Source organism: Chelonoidis abingdonii, chromosome 11 (assembly GCF_003597395.2).
Source record: "Chelonoidis abingdonii isolate Lonesome George chromosome 11, CheloAbing_2.0, whole genome shotgun sequence".
NCBI lineage: Eukaryota > Metazoa > Chordata > Testudines > Testudinidae > Chelonoidis > Chelonoidis abingdonii.
Genome location: NC_133779.1, coordinates 45,227,493 through 45,255,084, shown reverse-complemented (window position 1 = coordinate 45,255,084; position 27,592 = coordinate 45,227,493). Strand labels below are relative to the sequence as shown.

The 27,592-nt window shown below is 63.6% G+C and overlaps 1 protein-coding gene across 2 annotated transcripts; it reads right to left on the bottom strand.

Moving 5' to 3' along the window:
• Positions 1-661: 661 nt before the first annotated feature.
• CRTC2 (CREB regulated transcription coactivator 2) lies at positions 662-27,072 on the bottom strand. Of its 2 annotated transcripts, XM_032793648.2 has the most exons (14): positions 26,848-27,072; positions 17,078-17,179; positions 16,485-16,601; positions 16,197-16,258; positions 12,620-12,688; positions 8,959-9,062; positions 8,370-8,399; positions 7,845-7,927; positions 7,444-7,493; positions 6,878-7,122; positions 5,667-6,076; positions 3,942-4,202; positions 2,290-2,503; positions 662-1,859 (listed from the first exon to the last, which is right to left on the bottom strand). In XM_032793648.2, the coding sequence occupies exons 1-14, from the start codon at positions 27,010-27,012 to the stop codon at positions 1,654-1,656; spliced, it is 2,118 nt and encodes a 705-aa protein (XP_032649539.1). In that variant the 5' UTR covers positions 27,013-27,072; the 3' UTR covers positions 662-1,653. The 2 variants fall into 2 exon arrangements, with proteins under 2 accessions (XP_032649539.1, XP_074927130.1); XM_075071029.1 differs by lacking the exon at positions 12,620-12,688 and having other exon boundaries at positions 26,848-27,046.
• Positions 27,073-27,592: the final 520 nt, after the last annotated feature.

The window sequence follows — 27,592 nt, the reverse complement described above, 5'->3', positions numbered from 1 at the left end:
AGGGGGCTGGAACAGCTTCCTGGTGAGGAGAAGACAGAGAGACTGGGACTGCTCAGTTTGGAAAAGAGACGGCAAAGGGGGGGACATGACAGGTCTATAAAATCATGGCTGAGCTGGAGAAAGTGACTAGGGAAGTGTTATTCACCCCTTCACGGAACACAAGAACCAGGGGTCACGCAATGACATTAACAGGCAGCAGGTTTAACACACACACAGAGAAATACTTCTTCACACAACACAATCAACCTGTGGAACTCGCTGCCGGGGGATGCTGGAAAGGCCAAAAGTATAACTGGGTTCAAAAAAGGAGATAAGCTCATGGAGGATACGTCCACCAATGGCTGTTCGCCAGGATGAGCAGGGATGCGACCACCTGCTCTGGGTGTCCCTAAACCACCAACTGCCTCCAGAGACACCCCCGCTGCTCAGGCTGCCCAGCCCAGCAGGGATTTGGAAAACCTCTGGGTCAGGGACTAATGTTGGCTGCAAATGCCCCCAGTGCACAATCCCCACCCACCCCTGTGCAGGCCCCAGGACAGCATCAAGGTCCCTCCAACCTGGGCCCAGGCTTGGAGGGATGTGAGTGAGGGGACCTCACTTCGCCGGACCCACTGCCCCCCCCAACCGCCTCCCAAAATCCTCCCAAATCAATGCAACACTGTTAATTAACATAGAATATATTTAAAAAATAATAATAAATCACTCTGTTTTTCTCCTCCATAGCAAGGGGTCTGTCGGGGAGCACAGAGGTCTGGGGCCCCCATCTCCCTCAGCCCCATGGGATCTGCTCCCCCCGAAGGGCCCCCCCAACACAGATCCAGGACGTGACCTCACAATAGACAAGGATTCAAAGTTACAAGTGCTTTATACATAGCCCAGTCCTCCGCCACCCTGGGCAGGGCCCCCCTACCCACAGCTCGGCAGGGGACAGGGTACACACAGCTCAGCGGGAAAAGACGAGGGATCAATTTTGTTTTTAAACATTATGATTAGCAAAAACAAAACCAAACCCCAAGGCCCAGGCCCGGGGCACTGGGACTCGGGTCGCTAGCTAACAGAAGAGTTATATACATGGCCGGCCCGGGGCTGCAAACGCAGCCACGCCGGCTTGTGGACAGACTGTTGCCCGGAAGCTGAGGGCACAGAGCCCCATGCTCGCCTCCACCCTGGCCGTGGGGTTAGGAGACCGTGGACTCCCCCACCACAGGCCCACTCCCTCCAGCACGGTGACGCTGCATTCACCACCACCTCTCATCTATTTAGAGGATCGAGGTCCCTGGAGGCAGCCTCCATCCTTCACAGAAGTGCAGGTCCCCCAGACCTCTGGCACAGAGCTCGACGACCTCACGTCCTCCCCTGCTTAGCGGGCGGAGAGCCCTGGCCACCTCCCAGCACAGGGCGAGGGGTTGCTGCTGGGAGCAGAGGCTGGCACTGGCCCGGCTTTGAGTGATTTTTGGCAGAGTTCTGGCGCCTGGGCCCAGCTGCTCAGTGCTCTTGGCCCTAGGAGGTTTCACGCAGATCAGGGCAGCGAGGGTGGGCACAGCGCCAGGCCCAGGGCGGGCGATTTGTCCCTGGAAGTCAGGCCTGTTTGCGATGCTCAAAGTCTGTTCTCTCCTCCCTAGCACTCTGCCACCTGCCCAGGGTGGGTCCCCCTCACTGCAGCCGGTCTGTCCGGAAGGAGTCCTCCACCGCGGGGTCTGTCAGGAGGGCGTAGGGGTCACTCAGCATGCTCAGGCCATCCAGGGTAAGGGGCTCGATCTTGAGATCCTCCTCCAGGCCCAGGGACGTGTCCACCTCGAAGCCGGGGACCCCGGCCAGTGCCGATGCGATCTCCTTGGAGATGCCGGGCGGGGAGTCCCCTGGGGTTGGAAAGGAAGGGTCAGACCCAGGGCAGGATAGTGTGCAATGGTGATGGTGGTGGTGGTGTGGGGCAGCCGGAAGAGCCCATCCCGCCAGCAGGGGGGGCTGAGCATCCGGGGGGCCCTGGGAAGTAGGGGGCACGGGGCAGTTTTCCTTCAGCAAAGCCCAGCCACCCTCTCAGCTGGCTCCCAGTTCCATTCCACTAGCAGGGCCAAACCCCCGCCCTGGAGGAACCTCCAGAAGAGGGGCCTGGCCTCCATGGCCCACGCTGTGTGTGGCTCGGCTATTGGCTGCTGACCGGTCCCACTGCAAACTGGGCTGAGACCTAGCAAACTCGCTCCACCCACTGCACAATCCACACGGTGCCGGGGGGCCGCCAGAGGGGGTGCACCCCAGCCCAGCGCCTGCGACACGCTGGCGCCCACGCACCTGTGAGGACGATGTTGGGGATGGGCCCATGGCGGCCGCAGTTGCTCAGGTTCTGCCGGCTGAGGAGATGGGGCTCGTGGAAGCTGCTGCCGCTGGCGGAGAAGCCCAGGTTCTCTGCCGAGTGGTAGTTCAAGGCACCCAGGTCCTCGGGGAAGGTGTTGTGGTTGAGCGGGAAGCTGCCCGGGGGGCTCTCGCCCATGCTGAACTGCTCTAGCTGCAGGGAGACACGGGGCGGGGGACTCAGTGACTTGCCCAGGAGAAGGGCCCCGGCCGCCGTTCCGTGGGCAGAGACGGCGCTGGGGACCAGGATTCCTGGGCCAAAAGGAGAACGTCTCAGAGCCGTGGTGACCGACGGGTCAATCGCGATCTCCGGCAGCACAGACAGGCTCCCTGCCTGCCCTGGCCCCATGCTGCTCCCGGAAGCAGCCAGTGTGGCCCCGCGGGCCGTGGGGCAGGCGTCTCCCTACACATGCTGCTCCTGCCTGCAAGCACTGCCCCCGCAGCTCCCATTGGCCGGAATGGGGAGCTTGCAGAGAGGGGAGGTGTGCGGAGCCACATGTTCCCGGCCCCTGCCAGAAGCACTGTGGAGTAGGCAGGGAGTCTGCCTTAGTGGCAGCCACGCTGCGCCGCACCGCCAACCGGGAGCCCCTGGAGATAAGTGCTGCCCGGAAGAAGGCTGCACCCCAAGCCCCAGCCCACTCCTGCACCCCGAACCCCTTCCCAGAGCCAGCACCCTGTACCACCCTGCACCCCAACACTCTGCCCCAGCCCAGAGCCCTCTCCTGCACCCAAACTCCCTTCCAGAGCTTGCACCCCTCACCCCTGCCCCAGGTTCAGCCCAGAGCCCCCTCCCACACTGCACACCCCTCGACTCCAGCTCAAGAGCCCACACCCCCTCCCAAACTCCTACTCCAACCTGGTGGAAGTGAGTGAGGGTGGGAGAGAGCGAGTGACGGGGGGAGGGAAACGGAGTGAGTGGGGTGGGATGGGGTATTGGGGAGGGGGGGGGTAGATCCTGGGTTGCCCTTAAATTCAAAAAGCGACCTTGGGCGTAAAAAGGTTGGAGACTGACTTAGAGGAACCCGCTGCAGGGACCAGACAACCCAGCAGCCCCCTCTATCCCTCAGCATCTACGGCCGCAGGGAGCACGTGAGGAATCGCCCGCAGTGGGACGAGGAGCAGGTGCAACAGAAATCCGCATCCTGCGCAGGGGGCTGCCCTGCTCCCACTGCCTGCCAGCGCCAGCCAGTCCTGCCTCACGCTGACTCCACCTCCCTTGCCATGAGCTGGAGATGGTGCTGCCAAACCACTCCCAAAGGAGCCCCGCAGGCTAGTCATGGCAGGGGTGGGCGCTCAGAACGCGGCTCCCAGAGATCCCAGCACTGACTGGGGGAAAGCAGTCCACAGAAGCAGCCTGGAGGGCCGGGAACCGGGGGCTGGGCTGGCACCAGCAGCCACTCCAGGAGCGTGGCCTGAACACAGCTGGTGTTGGGTGGGCTAGGCCAGGGCAGCTGAACGGCTACATTACTGGTGACTTAGAAGGAACCTGCCTCCTGGGGAGCATCCCCAGCCCCCCGAGGGTCTCTGCTCCTATCACCTGGCAGCGAGCGCCAGGGCCCCTCAGCAGAGAGACAGCCTGCACTGGGACTCACGCTGCCCAGGCTGAAGTCGCCTAGCGGCTGGCCAAGCTGCTGCTGTAGTGAGGAATTATGCTGGTACTGCGAGAGGTACGGCCGCTGCGTGGGCGCGCTGTGCTGCTGGGACTGCTGCTGCCGGGCCGGCTGTGTCTGGTGCTGGGGCTTCTGAGTTTGCTGCAGAGGCTGCTGAGATTGCACAAGCAGGCCAGGCTGGTTGTAGGGATATGGCGGGAGCCTCTGGTCGGCTGGCAGCTTGCTGGTGTCCAATGGCACGCCCTGCGAACACCCAGCACAGCAAGGGTTACAGCCAGGCACCAAGCCTGGCAGGGATCTGGCCCAGGGGTCCCGCTCCTTCTAAACAGCCAAGCTATTTGTGAGACACCACCCGGCCCCCAGCTCTGGTGCCAGACCCTGGCCCACTCTCCCGTCATTGAGTCATCAGTGCCAGCTGCTTCAGGGACCATTCTGAGGGGAAGGAGCCCCAGGCCCGTCTGTCTGAGGCCCAACCAGGAGGGGGCTGAGCCTTTTCCTTTTTCTCTACCCTCCAACAGGACTAGGGATGTTCCCAAGGTCCTTGGATACATCTGCCCCCTTATATCTTGGGACTCAATGAGATCCTGTGGCAGAGAGTTCCAGCAGCTAACAGTGAAAATACACTCTCTGCACCTGACAGATACTCCAGGCTTTTCTCTGGCCAGCCGTGTATGCTGGGGGTCAGGGGAGGGAAATGCATCCGTTTCCCTCCCCCGCCTAGAAGCGTGTTCGCCTGGGGCATCAGACCATCCCGGCGAGGCTGGGAGGAGGGAGCTTGGGAGAGGCAGAAGTCAGAAGGCCTCAGCCAAGACCAATCTCCAGGGACACAAGGACCAAGCTCCCTGGATTCCACCAGCCCCTGCCACTTCCCTCTGCAGAGATCCATGTGTGGAGAAGGCCCCGCTTCCTCCAACCTCACTGCAGGGTGTTTCCGCCCCTTCCCCAGGGCACAGACGTCCTGGCCTGGCAGCAAGGAGGGCTCCAATTCAGCTAGAGCCAAGCTCTGTGCACCCCACCCACGGCCAGCAGAAGCCTGGTTAATGGGGTGCAGCCCAGACGATGCCGTGGCTGGGGAGAGCAAGCTGGCCCCCATCTGCCTCAGGAGCAGCAGCCAGAGAAGCCTTCATGCCCAGCATCACATTGAATCTTCCGCGCCCCGAGCGGCTGCGCCTTCCCCGACACCCAGCCCTGGCCCAGCTGAGGGCCTTGTCCCAGAGCACGCTCACGCCCCGGGGCTGCCTCCCTGCACAGCCTGGCCTGACGGGGCGTTTGCTGTGCCCTGGGACCGAGACCCTCCAGACTGGCTGCCTTCAAGCCAGCTGGAGACTCCCTCAGGTCCCCGGGGCCAGTGGAGGAGCTGGGATTTGGGACAGGAGCGTCCTGCTCCCAGCTCTTTGAGCCGGTCACTGCATCTCTCTGGGCCTTGGCTCCCAGAGTGTGACCGGGGAGAAGGCTTCCCTGCCCCATCCTCTGGCTTGTCTGCCGACCGCGGACCGTCTGTGCAGCACCCGGCCCCGCCCGAATACACACAATCATCTCCAACTTCTCCAAGTGCCCTGTGGAGCAGCGACCCGCCTGGGGCCAGGGCAGCGCCGGGTGCCAGCTCCCCGCCCTACGGCTCCCGGCCTCCCGCTGAGATGAGGATGGCAAAAACAGGACGACAGGAGGAACTGAAAGAGGAACGGGGTGATGATGGATCATGCATACCTGGGTGATGGAGGACAATGTGGGTGACATTGTTGGTGAGAACTGTTTGGGGTGCTGCCTTCTCGAGTCGCCGCCCATTGGGAGGGTGAGGGGGCTGAGCGGGGCCCTTCGGCGGGGCGACGTGTTTATGGACGCCTGCACCAGGGGGGCGTAGGAGGAGCTGCTAAAGCTGGCCTGCAGGCTGGGGTTGCTGGGCGAGGACTGCATGGACTGGCTGCTGAGGGAGGAGGGGAGTGAGGGGGTGCTGAGGGAGGAGGGGATGGAGGAGCTGCTCTGGGAGGACTGCAGGGAGGGGTTGCTAAGGGAGGAGTTCAGCGACTGGGGGCGCAGGGAGGCCTGCAGGTTGGGATTGCTAAGCGAGGACTGCAGGGCGGGGTTACTCAGGGAGCTCTGCATAGGTGAGGTAAGTCCTGTGGGGACAAAAAAAGAAGAGACACCACCGTTACCCATGGCAATCAGCGCGCGAGCGAGGCTCCGCCCCCTGGGCGGGATGGAGGGGGAGGGGAGACCAAAACGATGGAGACGGCAACAGAAACAAACAAACCTAGCGATGGAATCAGATCGTGGCCCGAGACCCCCTCCAGCGGGCACCTGGCTCAAGGGACGCAGCCCCGGCTCACCTGACGGCTTCCTCTGCAGGGCGAGCACCGGGGCTCCCGGGAGGGGGCTCGGCTCTTCCCTATACAACGCCTCAGCTCGTGTCCTGCTAACCCTGCCACCGAAATGACCTGAGAGGCTCTCATGTGCCCAGACGCTGCAGGGGGACATGCCCAGCTCAGCCCAGGCCAGGCCATTCTCCGTCCCCACCTGGGATGGGGGCAAGGGAGGAGCTTGCTGCAGGTGCAGAATCACCAGATCCTGCTGCACCTCCTCAGTAACATCCAGTCGCCCCCGACCTCCCAGCACCAGCAGCTCCCTCAGAGCACATGCTCAGGGACCCCTGGGGCCTGCTCGTTCCCCAGCTCCACTCCGTGAGGATCCAAGACACCCATGACCCTGGGCCAAATTCAGCCCTGGCTAAGTCCCATGGGCCGGGGTGGAGCTGGGTGGCCTGGCTGACGTCCCATCCTCAGCACTGGGCTCTGAGGAGGAAGGAGCCCAGCACGAGTCCGACGCAGCCCTTGCCCGCACGGCCACAGGTCGACTCCTCTTCTGGGCAGCACTGCTGCTGTGGCTCTGCCAGGAGCCGGGCTGCAGCCCGGAGCCCTCACCTGCGGAGCCGTAGCCCGTCCCAAGTCCCATGCTGCTGCTGATGCCCAGATGCGTCATGGTGTTGGCCAGGTTACCGGTGCTGCTCCCGCCGCTCAGGCTGGGGTAGTTCGACTCGTCGGGGTCCAGGGGGGTGGGCAGTGGGGAGGGGAAGTGCAGGCTGGTGAGGTCAGGCAGGGAACCACCCGTGTTCAGGGCGGCGGGGATGAGCGGGACATTGGCAGGCTGATCGGGGGACGGAAAGATACTGAAAGAAACAGAGAGACACTGCTCAGCAAAGGCGCCACTCCTGAGCACCCAGAGTCAGAGACTCCTGGGTTCTGGGCCCAGCTGCGGGAGGAAGTGTGGCCTAGTGAGTGAACAGAGGGCTGGGAGGCAGGACTCCTGGTTCTGTTCCCTGCTCCACCATGGACTTACTTCTGTGGCTTTGGGCAAGTCCCCATGCCTCAGTCCCCCCCAACCCCCGTGAAAGGGAGATGACCCAGACTCCCCCACGAGGGCCTGAGCGATGCCCGCGAGATGCTAAGGGCTATTACAGCAGCGTGACATGCCCAGGCACAGCACTTACTGGATCCCGGGGACTTCGCAGGATCTGGGCCTGGCCGAGGACGACGAGAGCTGGGAAATCAGAGAGGGGAGGGGGGTGAGCCTGGGCAGGGCGTTTACCTCACCCCACCCTCACCCCAGTTTCTGGGCAGGAGAGAGGTAAACATACATTGCAACATTCCAGGTGCCAGAGGCAGGAAGCCAGTGCCCACAGCACCAGCCGAGCTGAGACGTGTGGGCACTGAGAGCAGCATGGCCCCACTCCCACCCCAGGACCTCCAACCCCGTCATACAGGCCCACCCTGCGGGGAGCCCTCCTCCCACCACGTACCCCCTACCAGCACTGGAAACACACCAGGGCTCTCAAACCCCCGGGTCCCCACTGACAGCAGCGCAGTCTCACCCCAGGACCCCCACACCCACCTTCTTGGTGTCCCAGGGCTTCAGTAAGTGCTTGTTGTCATCCAGGAAGTTCTCCTCGATGGGAGGCACTTGGAAAAGAAACACTGGCAAGGGGAGAAGGGCAGGGATGAGCCTTGTGCAGAGGGGGCCAGCCCAGCCCCCGGCCCCGCCAAACCCCCAGGGCACTGGTGACTGGAAGTGTTGTTAAACGGTAGCCATGCCTGGCATTAACAGGGCAATGGGGCCGAGAGACTACAGGTCCCAGCATGCAATGCTCCATGTGGAGCCAAGCAGCCCCCCATGAAGCAGTGCACACTGGGAACTGTAGTTCTCCCAGGCCTGCTGGCACTTTAGGCTTTTGCGCTCCCAGGCAAGTCCCCCTCCTTGCCCCTGGCAATGAAGCAGAATGTGCCACCCTCCCCCAGCATACCTGAAGCTCCCAGCCCTGCAAGGGCCAGAGCTGCCCCCTCCCATGGGTTGGGATCAGACCTTGCCCCATGCCCCACTGTGACTGCCAGGCAATGTGGGCAGGGATGGGGCACTTACCTTTACTGTCCACATCCCCATCCACAAAACCTGAAAGAGGGATGGGGCCACGATTAGCTAGGAGCAAGGGACCTACCCTGTGACCCAACGCCCAGACACACCCCTGGGAGAGAAGGCAGGAGACCTGACCAGCTGAGCACTGCGAGAGGCAGAGCACCGAGAAGCAGCGCTCGGACCAGCTGCCCAACGAGCGAGCCAGTGTGGAAGGGAAGGGGAGGATGAACGTCTGGGGTGATGTTCTGCAGGAAAGGGGGTGCTGAACTAGACACGCCTATGGAGGGACGTGGTACAGCCATGCTCGGACGAAGCTAGGAGATGGATCTGGCAGATACAAGGCAAGGGGAGCTTTCCTGGCATGTGGGAGCTAGCGGCAAAGAGTATCCACCTGCCGCCAGCTGGCGCCCCAGGGCACCGACCGTACCAGGTGGCCCGGCCATCAGAGCTGCCCTCCTGGGCTACCACAGGACTCAGCCGGCCTGCACACAGCAGTAGCCAGAGGCTGGGCAAGGAGGCCAGGTGGGGAGCAGGGAGAGGAAGGGAGTCGGGAGATGCACCTGCTGCAGGACGAGCAGGCTGGGGCATTACTCACCGCTCCTGCGACTGGGAGGGGGGACGCCTTGCGAGGGGCCCAAGTACATGTCCTGCTGGCTGGGGTTCATCACACTCGTGTGAAGCGCCGAATCGGAATTTGTTCTAATGGCAAAACATAAGGCCCCAATCAGACCCCCCTGGGCGGAGCCAGGACCCAACAAGGCTGGTGCATCCTGGGAGGAGCACGTGCTGCCAGCATGTGGCAGCAGGACCCTGCCGCCCCTCAGCTGGGGGATCCATGCTCCCCTCCCTCCGGCTGGGGGATCCACGCTCCCCTCCCTGCACATGCTCAGGCAAGCTGCCTGGCTCTCATGGTGCCAAACGCTGCCTCCTGCTTCTCGAAGTTTGCTGGGTCGTTCTCAGGAGAGCAGGCTGGTGGGATGACGTGGGACCCTCGGAGCTCAGACCACACAGGGATTCCCGAGGGAGGAGACTCGACTGGGGACAGGACAGCACAGGGCAGGGGGCTGTTTTCAGTGAATCACAACAGGTATCTACAGAAACTCCAGTGAACAGCCCTGGGGGAACCCCTTCCCAAGCCAGCAGCTGCCCTGGCCCAGCTATGCTGTAAGGAAGCTCTAGGGTACCCCAGTGTTCTGCTCGCTATCCCTTGGGGGAAAGGCCAGGTGGGGGGGACCCTGTGAGCTGGAGCTCGTTTCTAGAGGCAGCTGTCAAGTCCCCACCGAAGGACCCAGCCCCTTCCTCAAGACGTCCCTGTGGCTGCCGTACAGCAGCAGCTCCTTCCGGGACCCTTCCCAGCAGAGGAGGGTTTGCTCCAGCCCAGAGGTGGCTGCGAGGCAAAGGACCTCTTGGGGGAGGCGCTGTGCTCACATGGACAAAGCCTGAGGCCACCTCAACCTGGGGGCGCGGCGGGGCCTAGGCCCTGGAGCCACTTTTCCTGGGCTGGCACAAAGCATGTGCTGCAGAAAGGGGCTCCCTGAAGCCCCAGGGAGATGCCTGCAGAGTCGGCCTGGGGCAGGGAGAGGGGGCAGGGGCAGGCTACTCCAGCTAACGATACACAAGGGGGATACTGTTCAGCTGAGGGGCCTAGGCTGGAAATTCTCTTCCCCCCCCACACCCAGCCCCCCGAGGGCCAGGCCTTCCTCTCACCAGGGCCCAGCCTCCGCCAGTGCCTAGCCCCACGGCAACGCCCCGGGAGCATGAATGGGGACATTGTCCTTGCTCCCGGCACACGGTGCACGCCGAGGGGCCGCTGCTGAGCACGGTGCGGGCCTGGAGGGGATCCAGCCGCTGCGCCTGGGCACTGAGCTAGTCCCGCAAAGCGGAGCCACAGGAGAAGGGCGGCTGGGCCTGCCTGCTCTTACACCTGCCGCTCCTTCAGTCCCCCCTTCACTTCCTGTCCTAAACGGCCCCGTGGCACCAGCAGAGCCCAGGCTGGCAGCAGCTCAGGAGCAAAGGCGCCAGGGGTGGGAGGCTGCACAGCACCCTGGGACCCATTTGGGGGAAGGCCCCTGTAGAACAGCAGCTAATTGTTATCCCCACCCCACTCGTCTCCCAGGCAGCAGCCAGCAAACAGCACCTCCTGCAGCCCCCCAGCGCCGGCTCCTCAACAATGGCTAGGACAGCAGTGGCTGGAGCCCTCCCTGCTGCGACACCCAGGCAGCTGCACCAAGCCGAGGAGGGGCAAGGCCTGATCAGCCAGGGGCAAATTAGCCTGGAGCAGGATGGGGGCGGGGGCACAGGGCAGACCAGGTGCTAAACCCAGGATTGTGAGTTCGATCCTTGAGGGGGCAATTTGGGGATTGGTCCTGCTCTGAGCAGGGGGTTGGACTAGATACCTCCTGAGGTCCCTTCCAACCCTGATAATCTATGATTCTAGGTGGGTGCAGGGGGCACAGATCAGCCTGGAGCAGGGTGGGGGTAACAGGGCAATCAGCCTGGGGTGGGGGGCACAGATCAGCCCGGAGCAGGGTGGGTGCAGGGGGCACAGACCAGCCTGGAGCAGGGGCGGGGGGTACAGGGCAGACCGGGGCGGTGCAGGGGGCACAGATCAGACTGGAGCAGGGGTGCAGGGCAGACCAACCGGGAGTGGGGTGGCAGGACAGGGGCCAATCAGGGCAGGCTGCCTTCAACTCTCACTGCCTGTGCCAAACTCCCCCGGTGGCTGTTTCCTTCTCCCTGGCCCCCAAGGCCACTAACTGGCCCGTTCCTCCTGCCCGGGGCCTTGTGGGAAGGCGGAGGAGGCAGCTCCCCAACGCCAGCCCGCCCGACACTCGCAGGATTCTAGCCGCTGCGGCAGGCCAGCTGGAGCTGGAGCCTCCTCCCGGCTCCCCTGGCAGAGCTTGTCGCCAGCCAGCCAGGCACTGGCAGGAGGAGCGGGGTGTCGGCTGCCAGTTCCCCCCAGGCCCAATCACCAGCCCTCAGGGGAGCAAAGCTGGGAGGGGCCCAGCCCGGCTCTGCCAGGCGTGAGGGTGCAGAGTGCGGTTCCCATGCCAGCACCGCCGGCAGGCTGCAAGCAGGGGCTGGGGCTTGGCAGCACGTGACAGCCTGTTACTCCATGGGGGCTGGGCAATGCTGCTTGCGGAGGGTTTCGTAAGTGCAGCCCTTGGAAGGCTGGGCTGCAGGCCAGAGCCAGCATTTCCACCTGCCTGGGACACCCGGCAGGGGAGGTTGGCGGCACAAGCCATGAGCCTGCTGTACCAGGAGCAGCTGGGGGCAGGGCCTAGGCTGTGCTGGGGGCCGCTAGCTGGCTGCTGATTGCCCCCATCCGCCCACAGTCAGCAAGAACCCTCAGCTTTCCTGGGCAGTTCAGTGCTCACGACAGGTGCTGGCTCCGTCGCGCAGGCTGCACCTCAGAACATGGCCCCCAACCCCCTTGCGCCCAAGGGACAGACCCGGGGCTCCAGGGCCCACTCACTCCCTGCTGACACTGCCACCAGGGTGCACTGGGGGCTGTTTGAGAGCTTTGGGGAGGCTGGGCCCTGCCTTGCCCCCCAATTCATTTCTTCTAAGCCCATGAATAGGCACCGGCCCCCCAGGATCTGGACTGGAGGAGCTAGAAAAGGTTCCCCTCCGGCTGCTCCATCCCCTCTCAGCAGCAGGACCTGGAGAGGGCACTACGTGGGCTGACCCATCACTCCTGGGGCAGAGCTGCCTGGCACTGCGCTACTTCAGGCACAGCCCACCCGCCCTCCCATGCCCAACGGGCTCGTCTCCTTGCTCCAAGGGGCAGAAAGACGAGGGACACAAGCCCTGTTATTAGACAGCTCAGTGTCTTTAAAGGGGCACAGACCCGGTAGCATCTCACAGAGGGCGCTGTCCTGAGCCCAGAGAGCCATTCGCGAGCCTCCCACTCCCTTGGCCACAGACACCTGGCACAAGTGCCCCTACCACCGGCCTCTCAGCAGGCTACTGACCCACCATGATCCCTGACAGCCCAGGAGGGGCGGCCACATGAACCCAAGAATCAAGCTATGAAGGGCAATGGGACCCTGGGCCATATGCTCAGCTGGTGTAAATCAGTGTAGCCCCACTGAGCCGCCCCAGCCTGAGCATCCCAGTCACCAACCAGGGGTCATGACCTCAGGATGCTCCCAACCCAACAGGACAGTGGCCATCGGTCCTGAGGGCTGCGGCGTCAGACGACTCAGGCATAGAGAGGGGGAGAGAGAGAGAGAACGGAATCAAAAACCATTCACCTGTTGAGAGCCGACGGCAGCCTAAACAAGTGTCCTTTCTCCATGGGAAAGTTACCCCAGGGCATGGTCCTTTGTAACGAAAAACAGCAGGTTATTTTGAGGGGCAGGGAATGGGCACCAGACCCCACCTGGGCAGCGGGGAGGGGTTAGTAACGCAGGCGGGCAGCAGGGCGAGATGCCAGCTGCAAGAGGGGGAGGAGGCAGCCTGGAACTCTGGGTCCAGGTGGCACAGCTGACCTAAGGGTGCCCCACGGCAGCCTCCTCTCAGCCACACCCAAATAAGGCAGCACCAGCCAAGCAGCCCTGTGCTCCCAGGCCCAGGCACCCAGCCCAGGAGAGCTGCTGCAGCCTTAGGCCTAGTCCAAGGACCACGGCAGTGCCCGTTCAGAAGAGAGGGAGCCTGAAGCAGCTCCATGCAAAGCTGCCAAAGGTTCCTAAGCGTCAGCCCCGAGGGGCTGGGGGCGGTGGCCGGACGCCCTCCTTGGGCAGATGGCCACTCTCGCTGCTCTGCCCCGGGCAGCGCCGAGCTCTCTGCAAAGCATGTACAGTGCCCTGCCCCGGAGCGTCCCCTTGTCCCACATGGTGGCGCTAAGGGGTCTCCCCTGGGCTGGACTGTGCCATGCCCAGAACCCACTACCAGGCCCCTCAGCGTAGCAGCAGAAGGGACCTCGGCAGGGGAAGGTGCGGTGCCGCACCACAGGCAGCTACACTGAACCTGGCCCGGGAGCCAGGGGCTCCCCGTGTCCTGCCAATCCCGGGGGGAGCCAGAGACTGCTGTGCCAGGAGATGCCCCCCACAAGCCCGGGAAGGGGGGGCTGGTGCTGAGCGAGGCGCACTAGAGGGGTGCCAGGTGACGACTGAATGCAACAGAGCAGAGAGGGAAAGGCTCAAGCCGGGGGGAGTTAGCAGCGGGATGCACAGCGAGGGGTGACTGTGAGCCGGGCTGTTAGGAAGGTGGGGGAGGAGCCCAAGCGGCTCTGTGTGCAGGGGGGAATGACTGTGAGTCCAGCGCCTCCTGCTGCCACACACCCCTCGGGCGCCCACGAGGCACTGGCTGTCTGCCGAGCAGTCCCTGGGCTGCACAATTCACTGGGGGGCGCCAGCACATGCCAAAGGGAGCTGGACCAGTGCGGGACAGGGAGCACCTAACTCCCCTAGGCCAGAGTCCCACCTGTCAGCTCTGCGGGTGCAAGCGGCATCCAGGGGCCCTGGCACCAGACAAGCCTGTGGAATTGGGGCTGGATCTGATCCATGCACAGCAAACCCCACGCCCATGCCCCCCCAGCAGGATAGGACCCCCAGATATCTGGCTATTGGATGGTGATCCAAGCCCCTCCCTGCACCTCTGGACTCAGGAGGTTTCACCCTCATGGGGCCTGGCTCTCAGCACCGGCAGCCTCTGTGCTGCTCTCGGGGGGAGGGGGGCTGCACGGTCCTGGGGAAGAGCCCCGGCCAGCTGCAGTCCCCGCAGGCGCTTTGGACCCCAGGGCTCACGAGGCCTCCAGACGGAGGCAGCCCAAGCCCCAGCATGGAGCTGCCAACAGGTGACAGGACAGACTCCTGCAAGCCCTTGGGCTGATCCCACAAGGTCCAGCTGTCTGCCCCGATCCCCTGCCTTTCCTGCCCAGGCTGGTCCCGGGGAGGGAGCCCGTGGCCAAAGGGAACGCCCCCTCTCAGGAGCAGTCAGCGTTTAACCAGGAGACGCTCCAGCGGGAAGCGTCCTGGCAGCTGCCCCCCAGGGCGATCTGCAACCAGCCTGCTAGAGGGGCTTAGGCCAAACCACAGCTGCATTTGGAAATGCTGGTCCCTTCCCCTTGGAAAGGTTCCAGTAACCCAGGGAGGGGGGGAATTGGCCCCTGGCCATGAGGCTCCTCCACCAGTCCAAGCACACGTGAGCCCCCCAGAATGAACTGAAGCCACGTTTGCATGTCACGCATGTCCAGAGACAGACAGACGTATCCAGTACCAGCCCCACAAGCCATCTGGCCCCTGGGACCTTGTGCCACTCCCGCCAGCCTGGGTGTGAAGTGAACAGAGTGGCTCTAGGGCTGACCGTGGTCCCATGCAGGCTGCTACCTGAGACACCCGCTGCCAGCAGTGGCACAGGCTGAGGAGGGTCTGGGGAACGGCTCAGAGCAGAGCTCCCAGCCAGCCCCCAAGGGATGCGCCGTCTCCACTGGGGGAATGGGGGGGGGGGGGGGCAGATAAAGGGCACCAAGACAAACCGTCTCCCCTACACACCTGCTCCTGCAGGGCAAACAAGCAGCACCAAGGCCCTTGATGTGCACCACTGATGGAACGGGGGAGGGGACCGAGTACATTTTGAAGCTCCCTTCCTCTCTGGGGACACAGGGACCATTCTGGCCCAGGAGAGGGAGGTAGCTCTGCCCAGCCATCACCCGGGATGGCAGCCACCTACTGGCACTGGGCCACCAGGGCTTCCTGGGGAAGATACCACGGCACCTGCCCTCTAGAATGACTAACTGTCGAGGTGGCCAATGTGCGAGGAGCAGAGTTAACTGCTCCCCTCCAGCAAGGAGACAGGTCCCAGCAGGTAACGCACCATCCCGCAGCCCAGGCCACATGGGGGCACTGCCCGTTGGGACCTGGGGGTGCCAACGGCTCCATTACCTTCAGATCGCGGGCACCCTGGGGGCTCCTGGCAAGTCGCCAGTACAGCCTGGGCTGGCCCGAAACACTGGCTCTGTCCCAAAGCGATTCATACCCAGCCAGAGGTCTGCTCTGCCAAGCCCTTGGTGTGTCACAGGCACCAAGCTCCAAGCCCCTGGGAGAGCTCTGGGAGGTCCCTGCTGAGTCGCAGCCCCTCAAACTGCTCGGCCAGCTGGACGCCTCTCACCCTCAGCTGGAGCTGCTCCCCAACTAGCCTTGCTGAGGGCCTGGGCCCCTCCCCACAGCCCCACGCCTGGCAGGGCTCTCCCAGCCCCTCTGGGATTCCAGAGGACATATGCTGGGACTGTCATCCCACGCCAAATGAGGAGGCTTGGTCCCTTCCACAGAAAGGGCCCATGGGGCTCAGCCCGGCCATTCCTCCCCCAACTGCTGCAGGAAGCTCCAGCCTGTGCAGCCCTCTAGAAACTCCACACCCACAGGAGGCCATGAGCTCTGCCTGGGAGCGAGGGGACCCCCAAGCCCTGTCCAGGCAACTGGCTCCAGTGGGAGCTTACGGGGACGGGATGTTGCACCCAGGGTCATGGCAGGTAACTTTTGAGATTACTGAACTGGAGCAAAAACAGCCCCAGCTCCCTGGTTTTACTCTGCGCATTCGACAGCCCCGGGCGTTGGGTCAGTCTCAGTCGCTCCTTCCCACTAGCCCCTTCTGCCTGGCTGAAGAGACCCTGACAGACACCAGCAGGGAGCAGGAAACCTCCAGCCAGCTCCCCGGCAGTTCGGGCATGGGCCGGGTCCTGCAAAGGGGATTTCATCAGCGACTCTTCAGCTGCAGCTGGTATCCCAGGGCCAGTGACCCTGTGGGCTGGGGGTGAGGGGAAAAGCCCCAGCAGACCCGTGACCCAACAGGGCTGCTCCTACGTCACTGGGTGTCCAAAGGGCGAGTTACCTTCTCCAGCTGGGCTCGGGGGGAGGCGACAGGTAGGCCGGGCTGTAGGGAGAGTTGTCCACGTAAGCAAAGAGTTAAGGACCAAGCCGAGAGTGCCTACAAAGAAGCAGAGTTGGAGCCACCCGGAGGGGCTCTGGCAAGGCATGATCAAAGCAGCCCCACCAGGGGGTTAGTGCTCCCTAGCCCCAAGGAGCCGCACGCCCTGCACCCCCAGCCCCATGCAGGAGCCTGCTGGGAGGCAGCCACGGGCGCTGTCCCGGAGCAGGCAGCAGCGCTGCTGAAGGATATATGGCGCACGTATCGGCGCAGAGGAGACACCATCCGCCGGGGGTCTCGCTGCACTCGCTCCACCAGGCCGTGGTGCCGGGTGCTGCGTGGCGAGTCCAGAGGCGAATGCAAAGGGCCCTGCAGAGACACAAAGGGGCATCGCTCTGACCATCCACAGGGGCGTCTCGTGGAGAGCTGGAGAGCCACAGGAGTCCTGCAGTGCTGGCCTGGCTCCAGCGTCTCACCCCCCCGCCACACACACTGCTGGCGACCAGCCCCAGAGCACTCCCCCCAACTCCCATGCACAGTGGAGCATGCAGGGCCCTGCAGCCAGCCTGTGCAGCATTGCAGATGGGGGGCCCCAAGGGAGGTGGGATTTCTTCCCAACCCACTGGACAGGGCTTAGTTGAAGCCTGTGCATGACAGAGAACCAGCATGACCCACCTCAGCGCCTGATATCCCAAGCAGAGCACCACGCATGCTGCCCCGTGTCTACGCTCCCCTGGTTCTCCCATGAGCTCCACGGCTGTGTGGGTCGCCCCCAGGCAATAGGACAGGGCCTTATGGATTGGGGACGGGAGGGGAGTTTGCTGGTGCCTGCAGGGGCCTGTTACCTGGAATTCAGAGACACCGCTCCCGATCTGGTTGACGTTGGGCAGCGAGCCGCTGTAGTACGGTCCCCGGCTGTGAGCCAGCCGCAGCTTCTGAGCCTGCAACTGGACCAGAGAGAGACGAGGCAGCGTCAGAGCCGGCTGGGCAGCCCCCAGGAGAAGGGGTGCAAAGCCCCTTTACGTCAGCGGCAGAGCTAGGAATACACATCGAATCCCTGGGCCTCGGAGCGAGGAACAGAACCTGGGCCCTGTTCTTGCCACCAGACCATGCTGTTATCGGGGGGCGCTGAGGATCCCAATCGGCCCAGCCCTCCACACGCAGCCCCCAGCTGGCTTTTCCAGCCCATCCTGAGCACCTCATGCCCATCAGCCAATTCGGCGCCACAGCTGGGAATGCTCTCACGGCTCCTTAGCCCCCCGTCCTTTGCAGCCCTGGTGGTGCAGCTGTGTGCCAGAGGCTGGGACCGGACCCTCTGCACCAGTGCCTGGAGGGTAGCGAACAGGGCAGGCTCCAGACACGATCCTGGCAATGGCAGGCCAGCAAGCCCCATTCCACACCAGGGAAACTGGTTGAAAGTGTTGTGAAGAGCAGTTACCAGAGACAGGAGAGTCAACCCAGCGTCTGTAAAGGGAATCGTGCCTCAGCACTAAGAAAACGTGGACGGGGTCAACAAGCATGTGGACAAGGAGGATCAGAGGTTACAGTGAACACGAACTTTCAGGAAGCCTTTCACAAGGTTCCTCATCGAAGGCTCTTCAGCAAAGTAAACACACTCGTGGGATAAAGGCGAAGGTCCTCTCCTCCCTCAGGGAACAAACGACAGGCACTAAGCCACTCACCAACACCCCATCCCAGCTGCACACCCAAAGCTGGGTCAGAGCCCCACATTTGGGACCCATCCCAGGCCCAGGCGATCATGTTCCAGCTACTCAGAGCACCCCTGCGACGTGAGCTGGCTGCCAGCACCGGGGGGCTGGACAGTTCACACCAGGTACTGGCCCAAAGCCAGCATGTCTCTGGTCTGAGGCTTCTAGGCCCAGGCAGGCTTTGGGGAAGCCCAAAATCAAAGGCAGGGGAAGGAGGGGAAGTCTGGCCGAGAGGCTGTCATTGCAAAACCACAGGCTGGAGATAACAGAGCGCGAGCAGCCCCGGGGAGGGGGAAGCACAGAGAAAGTTCCTGTGCCTGCGCTGCTGTTCGTGGCACAAGCTGGCATGGAGGGCCAGGAGCCGCAGCACGCTCGGAGAGGCTCAGGTCACAAGGGAAGCCCCAGGTGGCAGCTCGATGCTGCCACCCTGTCAGTCATTCAGATCTGCAAGCCGCACATGGGGGGCAGCCTGCTCCGCCCTCTCAAGGCTGGCATGGCAAGGAGGGGAAGCATCTGCCAGCAGCCGAGGGCATGGGACTAGGGCTGCGACTACCAGTGGACCCAGCTCAGCTCCCAGGCAGGCTCCAGAGCAGAACCAGCGGCACGTTTCCTGTGCCCATCTTGGGGAAGGTAGGGCCATGGAGATCTCACCAACAAGCCAACTCCCAGTGGCACCAAGCCGGCCAGGCTGGAGTCAGATATGCAGCCACAGGGAGCAGCTTGACCTGCTTCTGCCCAGCATCAGGAATGGATGAGGGGGGCCCGGGACGGGCCAGGCATGAAGCTGGGCACCCCAGACAGCCTGTGGCTGGGGAGGGGCACAGAGCACCCTGGGGCTCCCACCTCTATCCCCACCCCACTCCACAGCTTGTCTGGCTCCACAGCACCCCCTCTGGATAAGCCAGGAGCTGCAGTGACCTGCTGGGGAAGGAAACGGGGGCTCCCCAATAATAAACTCAGCATCAGCTGCACTGAGCCGTCCTCTCCAGATGAGGGGTGCCCTGGGACACAGGAATGGCCAGACGGGGGCAGACCAAGGATGCATCTAGCCCAGTGTCCTGTCTGCTGACCATGGATAGTGCCAGGTGCCCCAGAGGAAATGAACAGAACAGGGAATCAGCAAGTAATCCATCTCCTGGCGCCCATTCCCAGCTTCTGGCAAACAGCCATTAGGGACACTATCCCTGCCCAGCCTGGCTAATAGCCATTGATGGACCGATCATCCAGGAACTTATCGAGTTCTTTTTTGAACTCTGTTATGGTCTTGGCCTTCACAACATCCCCTGGCAAGGAGTTCCACAGGTTGATTGTGCGCTGTGGGAAGAAAGACTTGTTTGTTTTAAACCTGCTACCTGTTCATTTCATTTGGTGACCCCTAGTTCTTGTGTTAGGAGAAGGAGTAAATAACACTTCCTTATTTACTTTCTCCACATCAGTCATGATTTTAAAGACCTCTAGCATATCCCCCCTTAGTCCTCTCTCTGCCAAGCGAAAAGCCCCAGGCTGATTAATCTCTCCTCATACAGAAGCCGTTCCATCCCCCTCATTTCTGTTGCCGTTTTCTGAACCCTTTCCAATTCCAATAGATCTTTTTTGAAATGAGGCGACCATGTCTACCTGCAATATTCAGGATATGGGCCTCCCATGGATTTATACAGAGGCAACATGATAGTTTCTGTCTTATTCTCTCTCCTTTCATAATGATTCCCAACATTCTGGTCAGGTTTCTGACACTGCTGCACATTAAGCAGCTGCTCCAGCACCAACCTTGCCGCAGAGGGGGGCGCGGCCAGGCCTAGACTGGGAGGCAAGTGATCCGGGAGGTGGGACGCTCAGGCTGGCACAGGGCACGAGGCTGGAGAGCACTGAGTCTCCTCTCTGCCAGGGAACTGGACGCCAAACCGCAGTCACATGGGGGGACAAATCCTCGGCTAACCTGAGATTCCATAACCGTTGCCTGGCCCCTGAACCAGCTCAGAAATAATGATCTAGAGCTGGGCTCCGGAGCCACCCCAACGAGGCAGCGGGATCGGAGCAGCCCTGGGGACAGCCCCACAGTGACCCCCAGGGGCACAAGGGCCCAACACAGATCTGCCAGCTCCTTGGCTAGCATGGGCAGCTCTGCAAAGTGCGGTACAGTAAAGCCAGGCGCTGGTGGGAGGGGCAGGCAGGGGGGTGGGCAGAGGCGCTGGCAGAGGAGTCAGCGCGAGCCAGGCACTGGCGGGAAAGGCAGGCAGAGGGGTGGGCAGAGGCACTGGCAGAGGAGTCAGCGCGAGCTAGGCGCTGGCGGGAAGGGCGGACAGAGATGGGTAGGCAGAGGCGCTGGCGGGAAAGGCGGGCAGAGGGGTGGGCAGAGGCGCGAGCAGAGGCGCTGGCGTGAGCCAGGTGCTGGTGGGAAGGGCAGGCAGAGGGGTGGGCAGAGGTGCTGGCAGAGGAGTCAGCGCGAGCCAGGCGCTGGCAGGAAAGGCGGGCAGAGGACTCAGTGGCAGCCAGGTGCTGGCGGGAAAGGCGGGCAGAGGACTCAGCGGCAGCCAGGCGCTGGCGGGAAAGGCGGGCAGAGGACTCAGCGGCAGCCAGGCGCTGGCGGGAAAGGCGGGCAGAGGACTCAGCGGCAGCCAGGCACTGGCGGGAAAGGCGGGCAGAGGGGTGGGCAGAGGCACAGGCAGAGGAGTCAGCACGAGCCAGGCGCTGGCGGGAAAGCCGAGCAGAGGCGGGTGGGCAGAGGCACTGGCATGAGCCAGACCCTGGCGAGAATGGCAGGCTGAGGCAGGTGGGCAGAGGTGCTGGCCCAAGCCAGGCGCTGGCGGGAATGGCGAGCAGGCGCCGGCAGAGGAATCAGGATAGCCTGGAGCGGACACCTCTGGCTCCATCAGTGCATGAAGCAGCCGGGCTGGCTCGTGTCTCTGCCGCCGGCCCTTCAGCTGGGAATGCGCCGAGGTGTCTTGGCTCCACCCGGGCGGGGCTGCCATGGGGACCGGGAGACACCAGGGGATATTTTAATATCATCTCTAAAGACACCTAGCCCCCAAGCACCATGGCTCAGCCACCGCCATGGCCCTGCCAGGCTGGGTTCCCACGACAGGCCAGCCACTGGCATCAGCAGCCCGGTCACCGGCCCAGCGCCGAGCATCCCCCTCCCAGCCAAGGGGCTCAGACACGGGGCTCAGACACGGGGCTCCAGGCGCTACCCTCCCTCCGGGGGAGGGGACCAGGGCCAGGCTCGGCCCAGACCAGGGCAGAGCTGGAAGGGCAGGGAGCCAACTACATGGGACCTGGCCTGGCCCGGTGCCCACCCCACTGCCCTCTCAGCCCTTCCTGGCGGGGGCCAGGGACACCCCTGCCAGGAGAGACCCAGACTTCCTCATCCTCCCCTGACATCACTCAGGGCAGGAAGAGCAGCGCTGCACCCCGCATGCTGGGCAATGGCCCAGCTGCCACTTCCAAGACAAGCTCCAGTGAGTCAGGATCCTGCTGCCAAGCCCCAAGCGACTCCCCGCCCCGCAGTCCCCATGGTTAAAGGTCGGAGCATCATGCAGCTGGCTGGGATAGCTCCGTGGGGAGAGTGGGGGGAGCCCTGGGAGAGCTCTGGCGGGGGTGGGGGGAGCTCCGAGACTGTCCTGGGAGCTCCGCGGCGGGGGGAGCTCGGGCACTGCCCCAGGGAAGGAAGCAGAGCATAGGCTCCGGAGACGAGAGGAGACAAAGTGTCTCTAGGGACTCATCTGCCCCGAGCAGGGTCCCAAAAGCCCAGCCAGGCTGGTGGCCAGGGTGCTTGCCGAGCTCTGGCCAGTGAATCTGGCTCGCTGGAGCTGAGGAAGCGGCTCGTGCCCTGCCCCCGGGGGCAGGAGAGAAACGGGCACCCACATGGAACCGGCATCAAGCACACTCTTCGCCAGGGCAGTCAGCAGCGCAGGTCCCAACCACCTCACGGCCCTGGCACAGGGGGCAGCCACGCTGTGCCCTCGCGGGGGAGGGAGCGAAGCCAGGACCTGGAATGGAGCCAGGCTGCTCCTTACAGGTCAGACAGTGCCCAGGTGACCCAGTACCCAAGGCCTTTGCAGGCGGCAGGTTTAACCAGATGATGCACAGAGTCACCAGCACTGGGAGCACCTCCCAGGGGCAACAGGGCTCTGGCCACAGGCTGCAGCCATGGGGCTGGGGGGCGGGGTCATTAAAGCCAAGACCCACAGAGGGGGAGAGGCTTAACGCTGTGACCCACGGAGGCAGATGCAGAGCAGATCTCCGATGCCCCATTGGCAATCCCGCCCCCCAGCGTCTGGCCCTGAGCCCGAATGAGAGGATCAGGCTAGAGATGGCAGTAAAGGACAGGCAGGCGAGTTAGCGCTGGCAGCCCGGTGACCACAGAGCAGCCACCCCGGCAAAGGCCAATTCTCACACGCGACTCCACTAGCCAGCACCCTGGCAATAAGGTCTGCTGGGAACAAGGCCACCCACAGTAGCAGCAGAGACACCAATGCCAGTTCACTCATCCGATCCCCCTCGAGCCCTGGCTGAAGAGCTGCCAGTGCAGAGCAGCTCAGAAACCTCTGCAGCAAGGAAGGCCCCGATCGTAAATTCCTGAGCTTAAAACTAGCACAATCCTGATCCCAGAAAAAAGGGAGATTTAGTCACCAGCTGTCTCTGCAGTGCTCCGGGATTAAGGCTCCGAAGCCTGCCTGGGTTCAGGATTTCAGCTCCATTTCCCAAGGCCAGGGCCCCTGGCGGGAGAAAGCAGATTCGGGCCCGGGGACGGGCGATGCTGCCGTCTGGCTCAGAGCAAGAGTGAAGAATTCCTTCCTGACCCCTCCAGCTGGTCCCCTCCCCACCCAGACTGCCTGGTCTCAGCACAGGGCCACAGCGTTATTCCTGGGTAGGGACGTTTGCTTTGGTAAACTGCTCTGGTGGAGTCAGTCCCACAGACACAGACACTCTCCTCCTCTGAAGGCCAGTTGCAGATCCCGACCAGGACAGCACCAGCTAGTTTGGAACACACCAGCACCAAAAACCAAGGCCCCACACAGGGCACTAGCTGAGAGCGTGAACAGCGCAGCCACAGAAAGCCGCTGAACACGGCCCTGGAGGTGTCTGGCGGCTCGTGACAGGAGCCAGCTTCCAGCAGCTTGGTCAGGCCCTGGAGATGAGCTCCCCTCTGCACCCGCAGGTTGGGGGCTCAGAGCAAGGCTGGGGTACGGGAAGCTGCCACTCCACAGAGAGCACCTGATCTGGGAACTCTGCAAGGCTGCACACCTGGCCCCTCTCCCCAGCAGGTGGCGGGACGGGGCTCCCAGGGATCAGGTTCCTAACCTGCAGAGAAAGGCCAGGACTGGTTCCTACAGCACATGCTCCAGGACAGCATCTCAAACTGCCCTGGCTCCTGCCACGCTCCTTGCCAGTCCTCCTCCAGCTGCTCTGTCCTGCTGCTGCCCACACGGCCCCTTGTCCTCAGTGGGCGCAAGGCAGCCCGTAGGAACGTTGAATGCACTGCCTGAGCCTAGCTAGCCCTGGATCTCTCATGTTTCCTGACCAGCCAGTTTTGGGGATCAGCGGGCAGCACCGCAGGGCACAGGGAGGGCGGCTCGGGGGACCGCCCGGCAGCGCCGCAGGGCACAAGGCGCAGGGAGCGCGGTTCTGCCCAGGTCCCCCTGCTCTGCTGTACATTAACCAGCTGTTTACTGTGCAAACACGGCTCTGGCCTCTCAGCCAAGACCACACTCAGCTGTGATGCGATGGCTCGTTCCAGCACGAGACAAACCGGGCTGGACCCCCCAGCCAAGCCGACATCCCACATGGTCATTTCTTAGCTGCACAGCTAGGGGCAGGGCTCACTTGGCCCGTCAGGGAGCGCTGGGCTCGGCACACAGAGGGACAAAGCGCTGCCTGGACCCAAGGAGCTGGCTCGGGAACTGCATTACACCCTGGGCTCGGAGGAGCGACCCCGGTGACAGACGCCCCCCAGGCATCTCCTTTCTATCACCACCTGGCCTGCACCACGGCTGCCTCAGCCCCACCTCCGCTCCCCGGAGGGCTGCAACCCCCTACACCAGACCTGCCGAGTCCCTGGAACGCCACTCCCCGGTTCAATCACCTCACTGCAGCCTCACTCAAGCCCACATGCCCTCCATTAACACCAGGACCCTGTTCAACCCCCACTTCTTTTCAGATCCCATCCGCCTCCTGGGGCAGCTTCTCCACTCCCTAAGGGCAGCCGCCCCCTGCCCCATCACTGCCATGAGTGAGATCCTCTGCGGCTCCTGCCACCTGGAACTGCCTCCCCACTCCCTAATCCCAGCCTCCCCCCCGTCCCGTCGCTGCCACAAATCAGATCCTCTGCGGCTCCTGCCACCTGGAGCTGCCTCCCCCCATCCCTTCGCTGCCACAAGTGAGATCCTCTGCGGCTCCTGCCACCTGGAGCTGCTTCCCCACTCCCTAATCCCAGCCTCCCCCCGTCCCGTCGCTGCCACAAGTGAGATCCTCTGTGGCTCCTGCCACCTGGAGCTGCCTCCCCACTCCCTAATCCCAGTCTCCCCCCGTCCCGTCGCTGCCATGAGTCAGATCCTCTGCGGGACCTGCCACCTGGAGCTGCCTCCCCACTCCCTAATCACAGCCTCCCCCCATCCCTTCGCTGCCACAAGTGAGATCCTCTGCGGCTCCTGCCACCTGGAGCTGCTTCCCCACTCCCTAATCCCAGCCTCCCCCCGTCCCGTCGCTGCCACAAGTGAGATCCTCTGTGGCTCCTGCCACCTGGAGCTGCCTCCCCACTCCCTAATCCCAGTCTCCCCCCGTCCCGTCGCTGCCATGAGTCAGATCCTCTGCGGCGGCTCCCATCACATCAACTGCTTCCCCACTCCCTAATCCCAGCCCCCCCGTCCCATCACTGCCATGAGTGAGATCCTACTGCGGCTCCTGCCACCCGGAGCTGCTTCCCACTCCCTAATCCCAGCCTCCCCCCATCCCTTCGCTCCCACGAGTGAGATCCTTGGGCTCCCATCACCCAGAGCTGCTTCCCCACTCCCTATTCCAGTCTCCCCCGTCCCTTCGCTGCCACGAGTGAGATCCTCTGCGGTTCTGCCACCTGGAGCTGCTTCCCCACTCCCTAATCCTAGCCTCCCCCGGTCCCTTCGCTGTCACGAGTGACATCCTCTGTGGCTCCTGCCACCCGGAGCTGCTTCCCCACTCCCTAATCCCAGCCTCCCCCCGTCCCTTCGCTGCCACGAGTGAGATTCTCTGTGGCTCCTGCCACCTGGAGCTGCTTCCCCACTCCCGCTAATCCCCAGCCTCCCCCCGTCCCTTCACTGCCACGAGTGAGATTCTCTGTGGCTCCTACACCTGGAGCTGCGTCCCCACTCCCTAATCCCAGCCTCCCCCACATCCCTTCGCTGCCACGAACAGTGAGATCCTTTGCGGCTCCTGCCACCCGGAGCTGCTTCCCCACTCCCATAATCCCAGCCTCCCCCCGTCCCTTCGCTGCACGAGTGAGATCTTTGCGCGCTCCTGCCACCCGGAGCTGCTTCCCCATTCCCTAATCCCAGCCTCCCCCTGTCCCTTCGCTGCCACGAGTGAGATCCTTTGCGGCTCCTGCCACCCGGAGCTGCTTCCCCACTCCCTAATCCCAGCCTCCCCCTGTCCCTTCGCTGCCACGAGTGAGATCCTCTGCGGCTCCCATCACCCGGAGCTGCTTCCCCACTCCCTAATCTCAGCCTCGCCCCGTCCCGTCGCTGCCATGAGTGAGATTCTCTGCGGCTCCTGCCACCTGGAAGGGCCCCGCTGGATCCCTCAGCTCTTGTATTACAAATTGCAGCTGCAAACACCCGTCGCCCACGAGCCTGCCCCCCACTCTGCCGCTCCTGGGAAGGAGATCTGGTTGGAGCATCGTGAGTCCCTCCAAGGGGATGGCGTTATCCTAGGACGCAGCCTGGGACAGTAGAATCAGCGGCTCAGGCAGCTGGCCAAATCCCAGGTTTGGCAATGTTCACGCATCCCCATCGACTTTGGGGAGGGGAGGGGCGGGGGTGCTGTGCAAAGAACGGGACCTGTCTCGCTCGCTGGTGGTGGAGGGGCTTCTCCTGCCCCTGGCGCCAGGTCAGTGGGGACACAGCGCTGCCCCACCTGCTCTGCCTCGCAGCCGCCCCAAACATCGCCCAGCCGTGGGCGCAGGGCCTGGGTTTACCCTTCGCCACTTCCCAACCTCTCCTGAAAGCTGTGGACAAAGCCTGACCGAGAGGGTCGGTCCCGGCGTCTCACGGGGAGGGCTGCTCTGGGGGGAGACATCCCAGATCCCAGCCAGGCCGGCCCGTCTGCTCCCTGCGTGACGTGTTCTCGTGCCTGACCCAGTCTCCAGGGATGCTCCGCGTGGGCGACCAGGGCAGGTGCTCCAGCGCCTGGTGCTGGGGCAGAGCACCGGAGCCGGCACTGGGTCGAGCCCCCCAGCCACGAAGCCGCCGCAGGATGGCTCCGTCCGGCGTGTTTCCTGAGACCCCCGCTTGGAAACCACGTCCCGGCTCGTGGCGGCCGCGAGGGGCATCGGCGTGTCCGGCGTGGGCTGAGCGGCGGGGGCTGCAGCCACCTTCCCTGCCCCGGCCCCACGCGCAGGAAGAGCCCCCGCCGCCCCACGGGCTGCCTGCCCAGAGGGACACACCCCGGCCCGGCCGCCCCCTGCCATGCGCAGCCGCGGGCCCGGGCCGGAGCCGAACCGGAACCGAACCCCCCCCCGCCGGCCCGAAAAACGTCCCCGCCGCCCCACGGGCTGACATAAAAAACACACCAGAGGGATGGGACACACCCCCGGCCCGGCCCGGCCGCCCGGCCGCCCCCTGCCCTGCGCAGCGGGCCCGGGCCGGAGCCGCACCCGAACCCGAACCCCCTCCGCCGCGTTCCGGTCGGTCCGGTCCGGTCCGGTCCCGCCTGCTCACCCGCGTGGAGCCGATCTCCATCATCACCTCCTCGAAGGCCGCCGTCTCCTCCGCCTGCTTCTGGTTGTGCAGCGCGATCTTCTCGCTGAACTTGCGGGGGTTGGAGGCGCCGGCGCCGGCCGAGGAGCCCGGCCCGGGCCCGGGCCCGGAGCCAGACGCCGCCATCTTCCCTGCTCAGGCAGCTCCTGCCGCCGCCTCGCAGGCCGCAGGCCTCCGCCGAACAACACGGAGGCGCGGGGCATCACGGGATGCGTAGTTTATTTACCACCTTGCCCGCCGTTCTGCCCCTAGGGGGCAGCCGCCGGAAACGGACTACAGCTCCCAGAGCACCTAGCGCACCGCAGACGGAGACGCCCCCTAGGGCTGCTGGGAGTTGTAGTCCTGCACAGGGAGGAAGCGCGTGTTTTTCAGCGGCGGCCAAGAGGTTCGGAGACTACAGATCCCGCCGTGCACCGCGCTCCCTATAACTCATGTCCCAAGAATCCATCCCAGGCGGCCTGCACCGCCCGGGCCCTCTACGGCCCGTCAGGAGTGGGGCTGGGAGGGAGGTGGGCCCCGGGGGGCTCCTGCTTGTCTCGCTCCTAAACGGCTTGGGCTGACGGTGGCTTGACACAAATACAACAGTGGCGGGGCCAAAGCACCCCTACAGCTGTTGGAAGCTTGCAGCTGGAATCGCACGGGGCACTAGTGAACCTGGCCTGTCTGCTCTTTGCACCACTGCCTAGTGCAAGGAAAGGGAACGCTG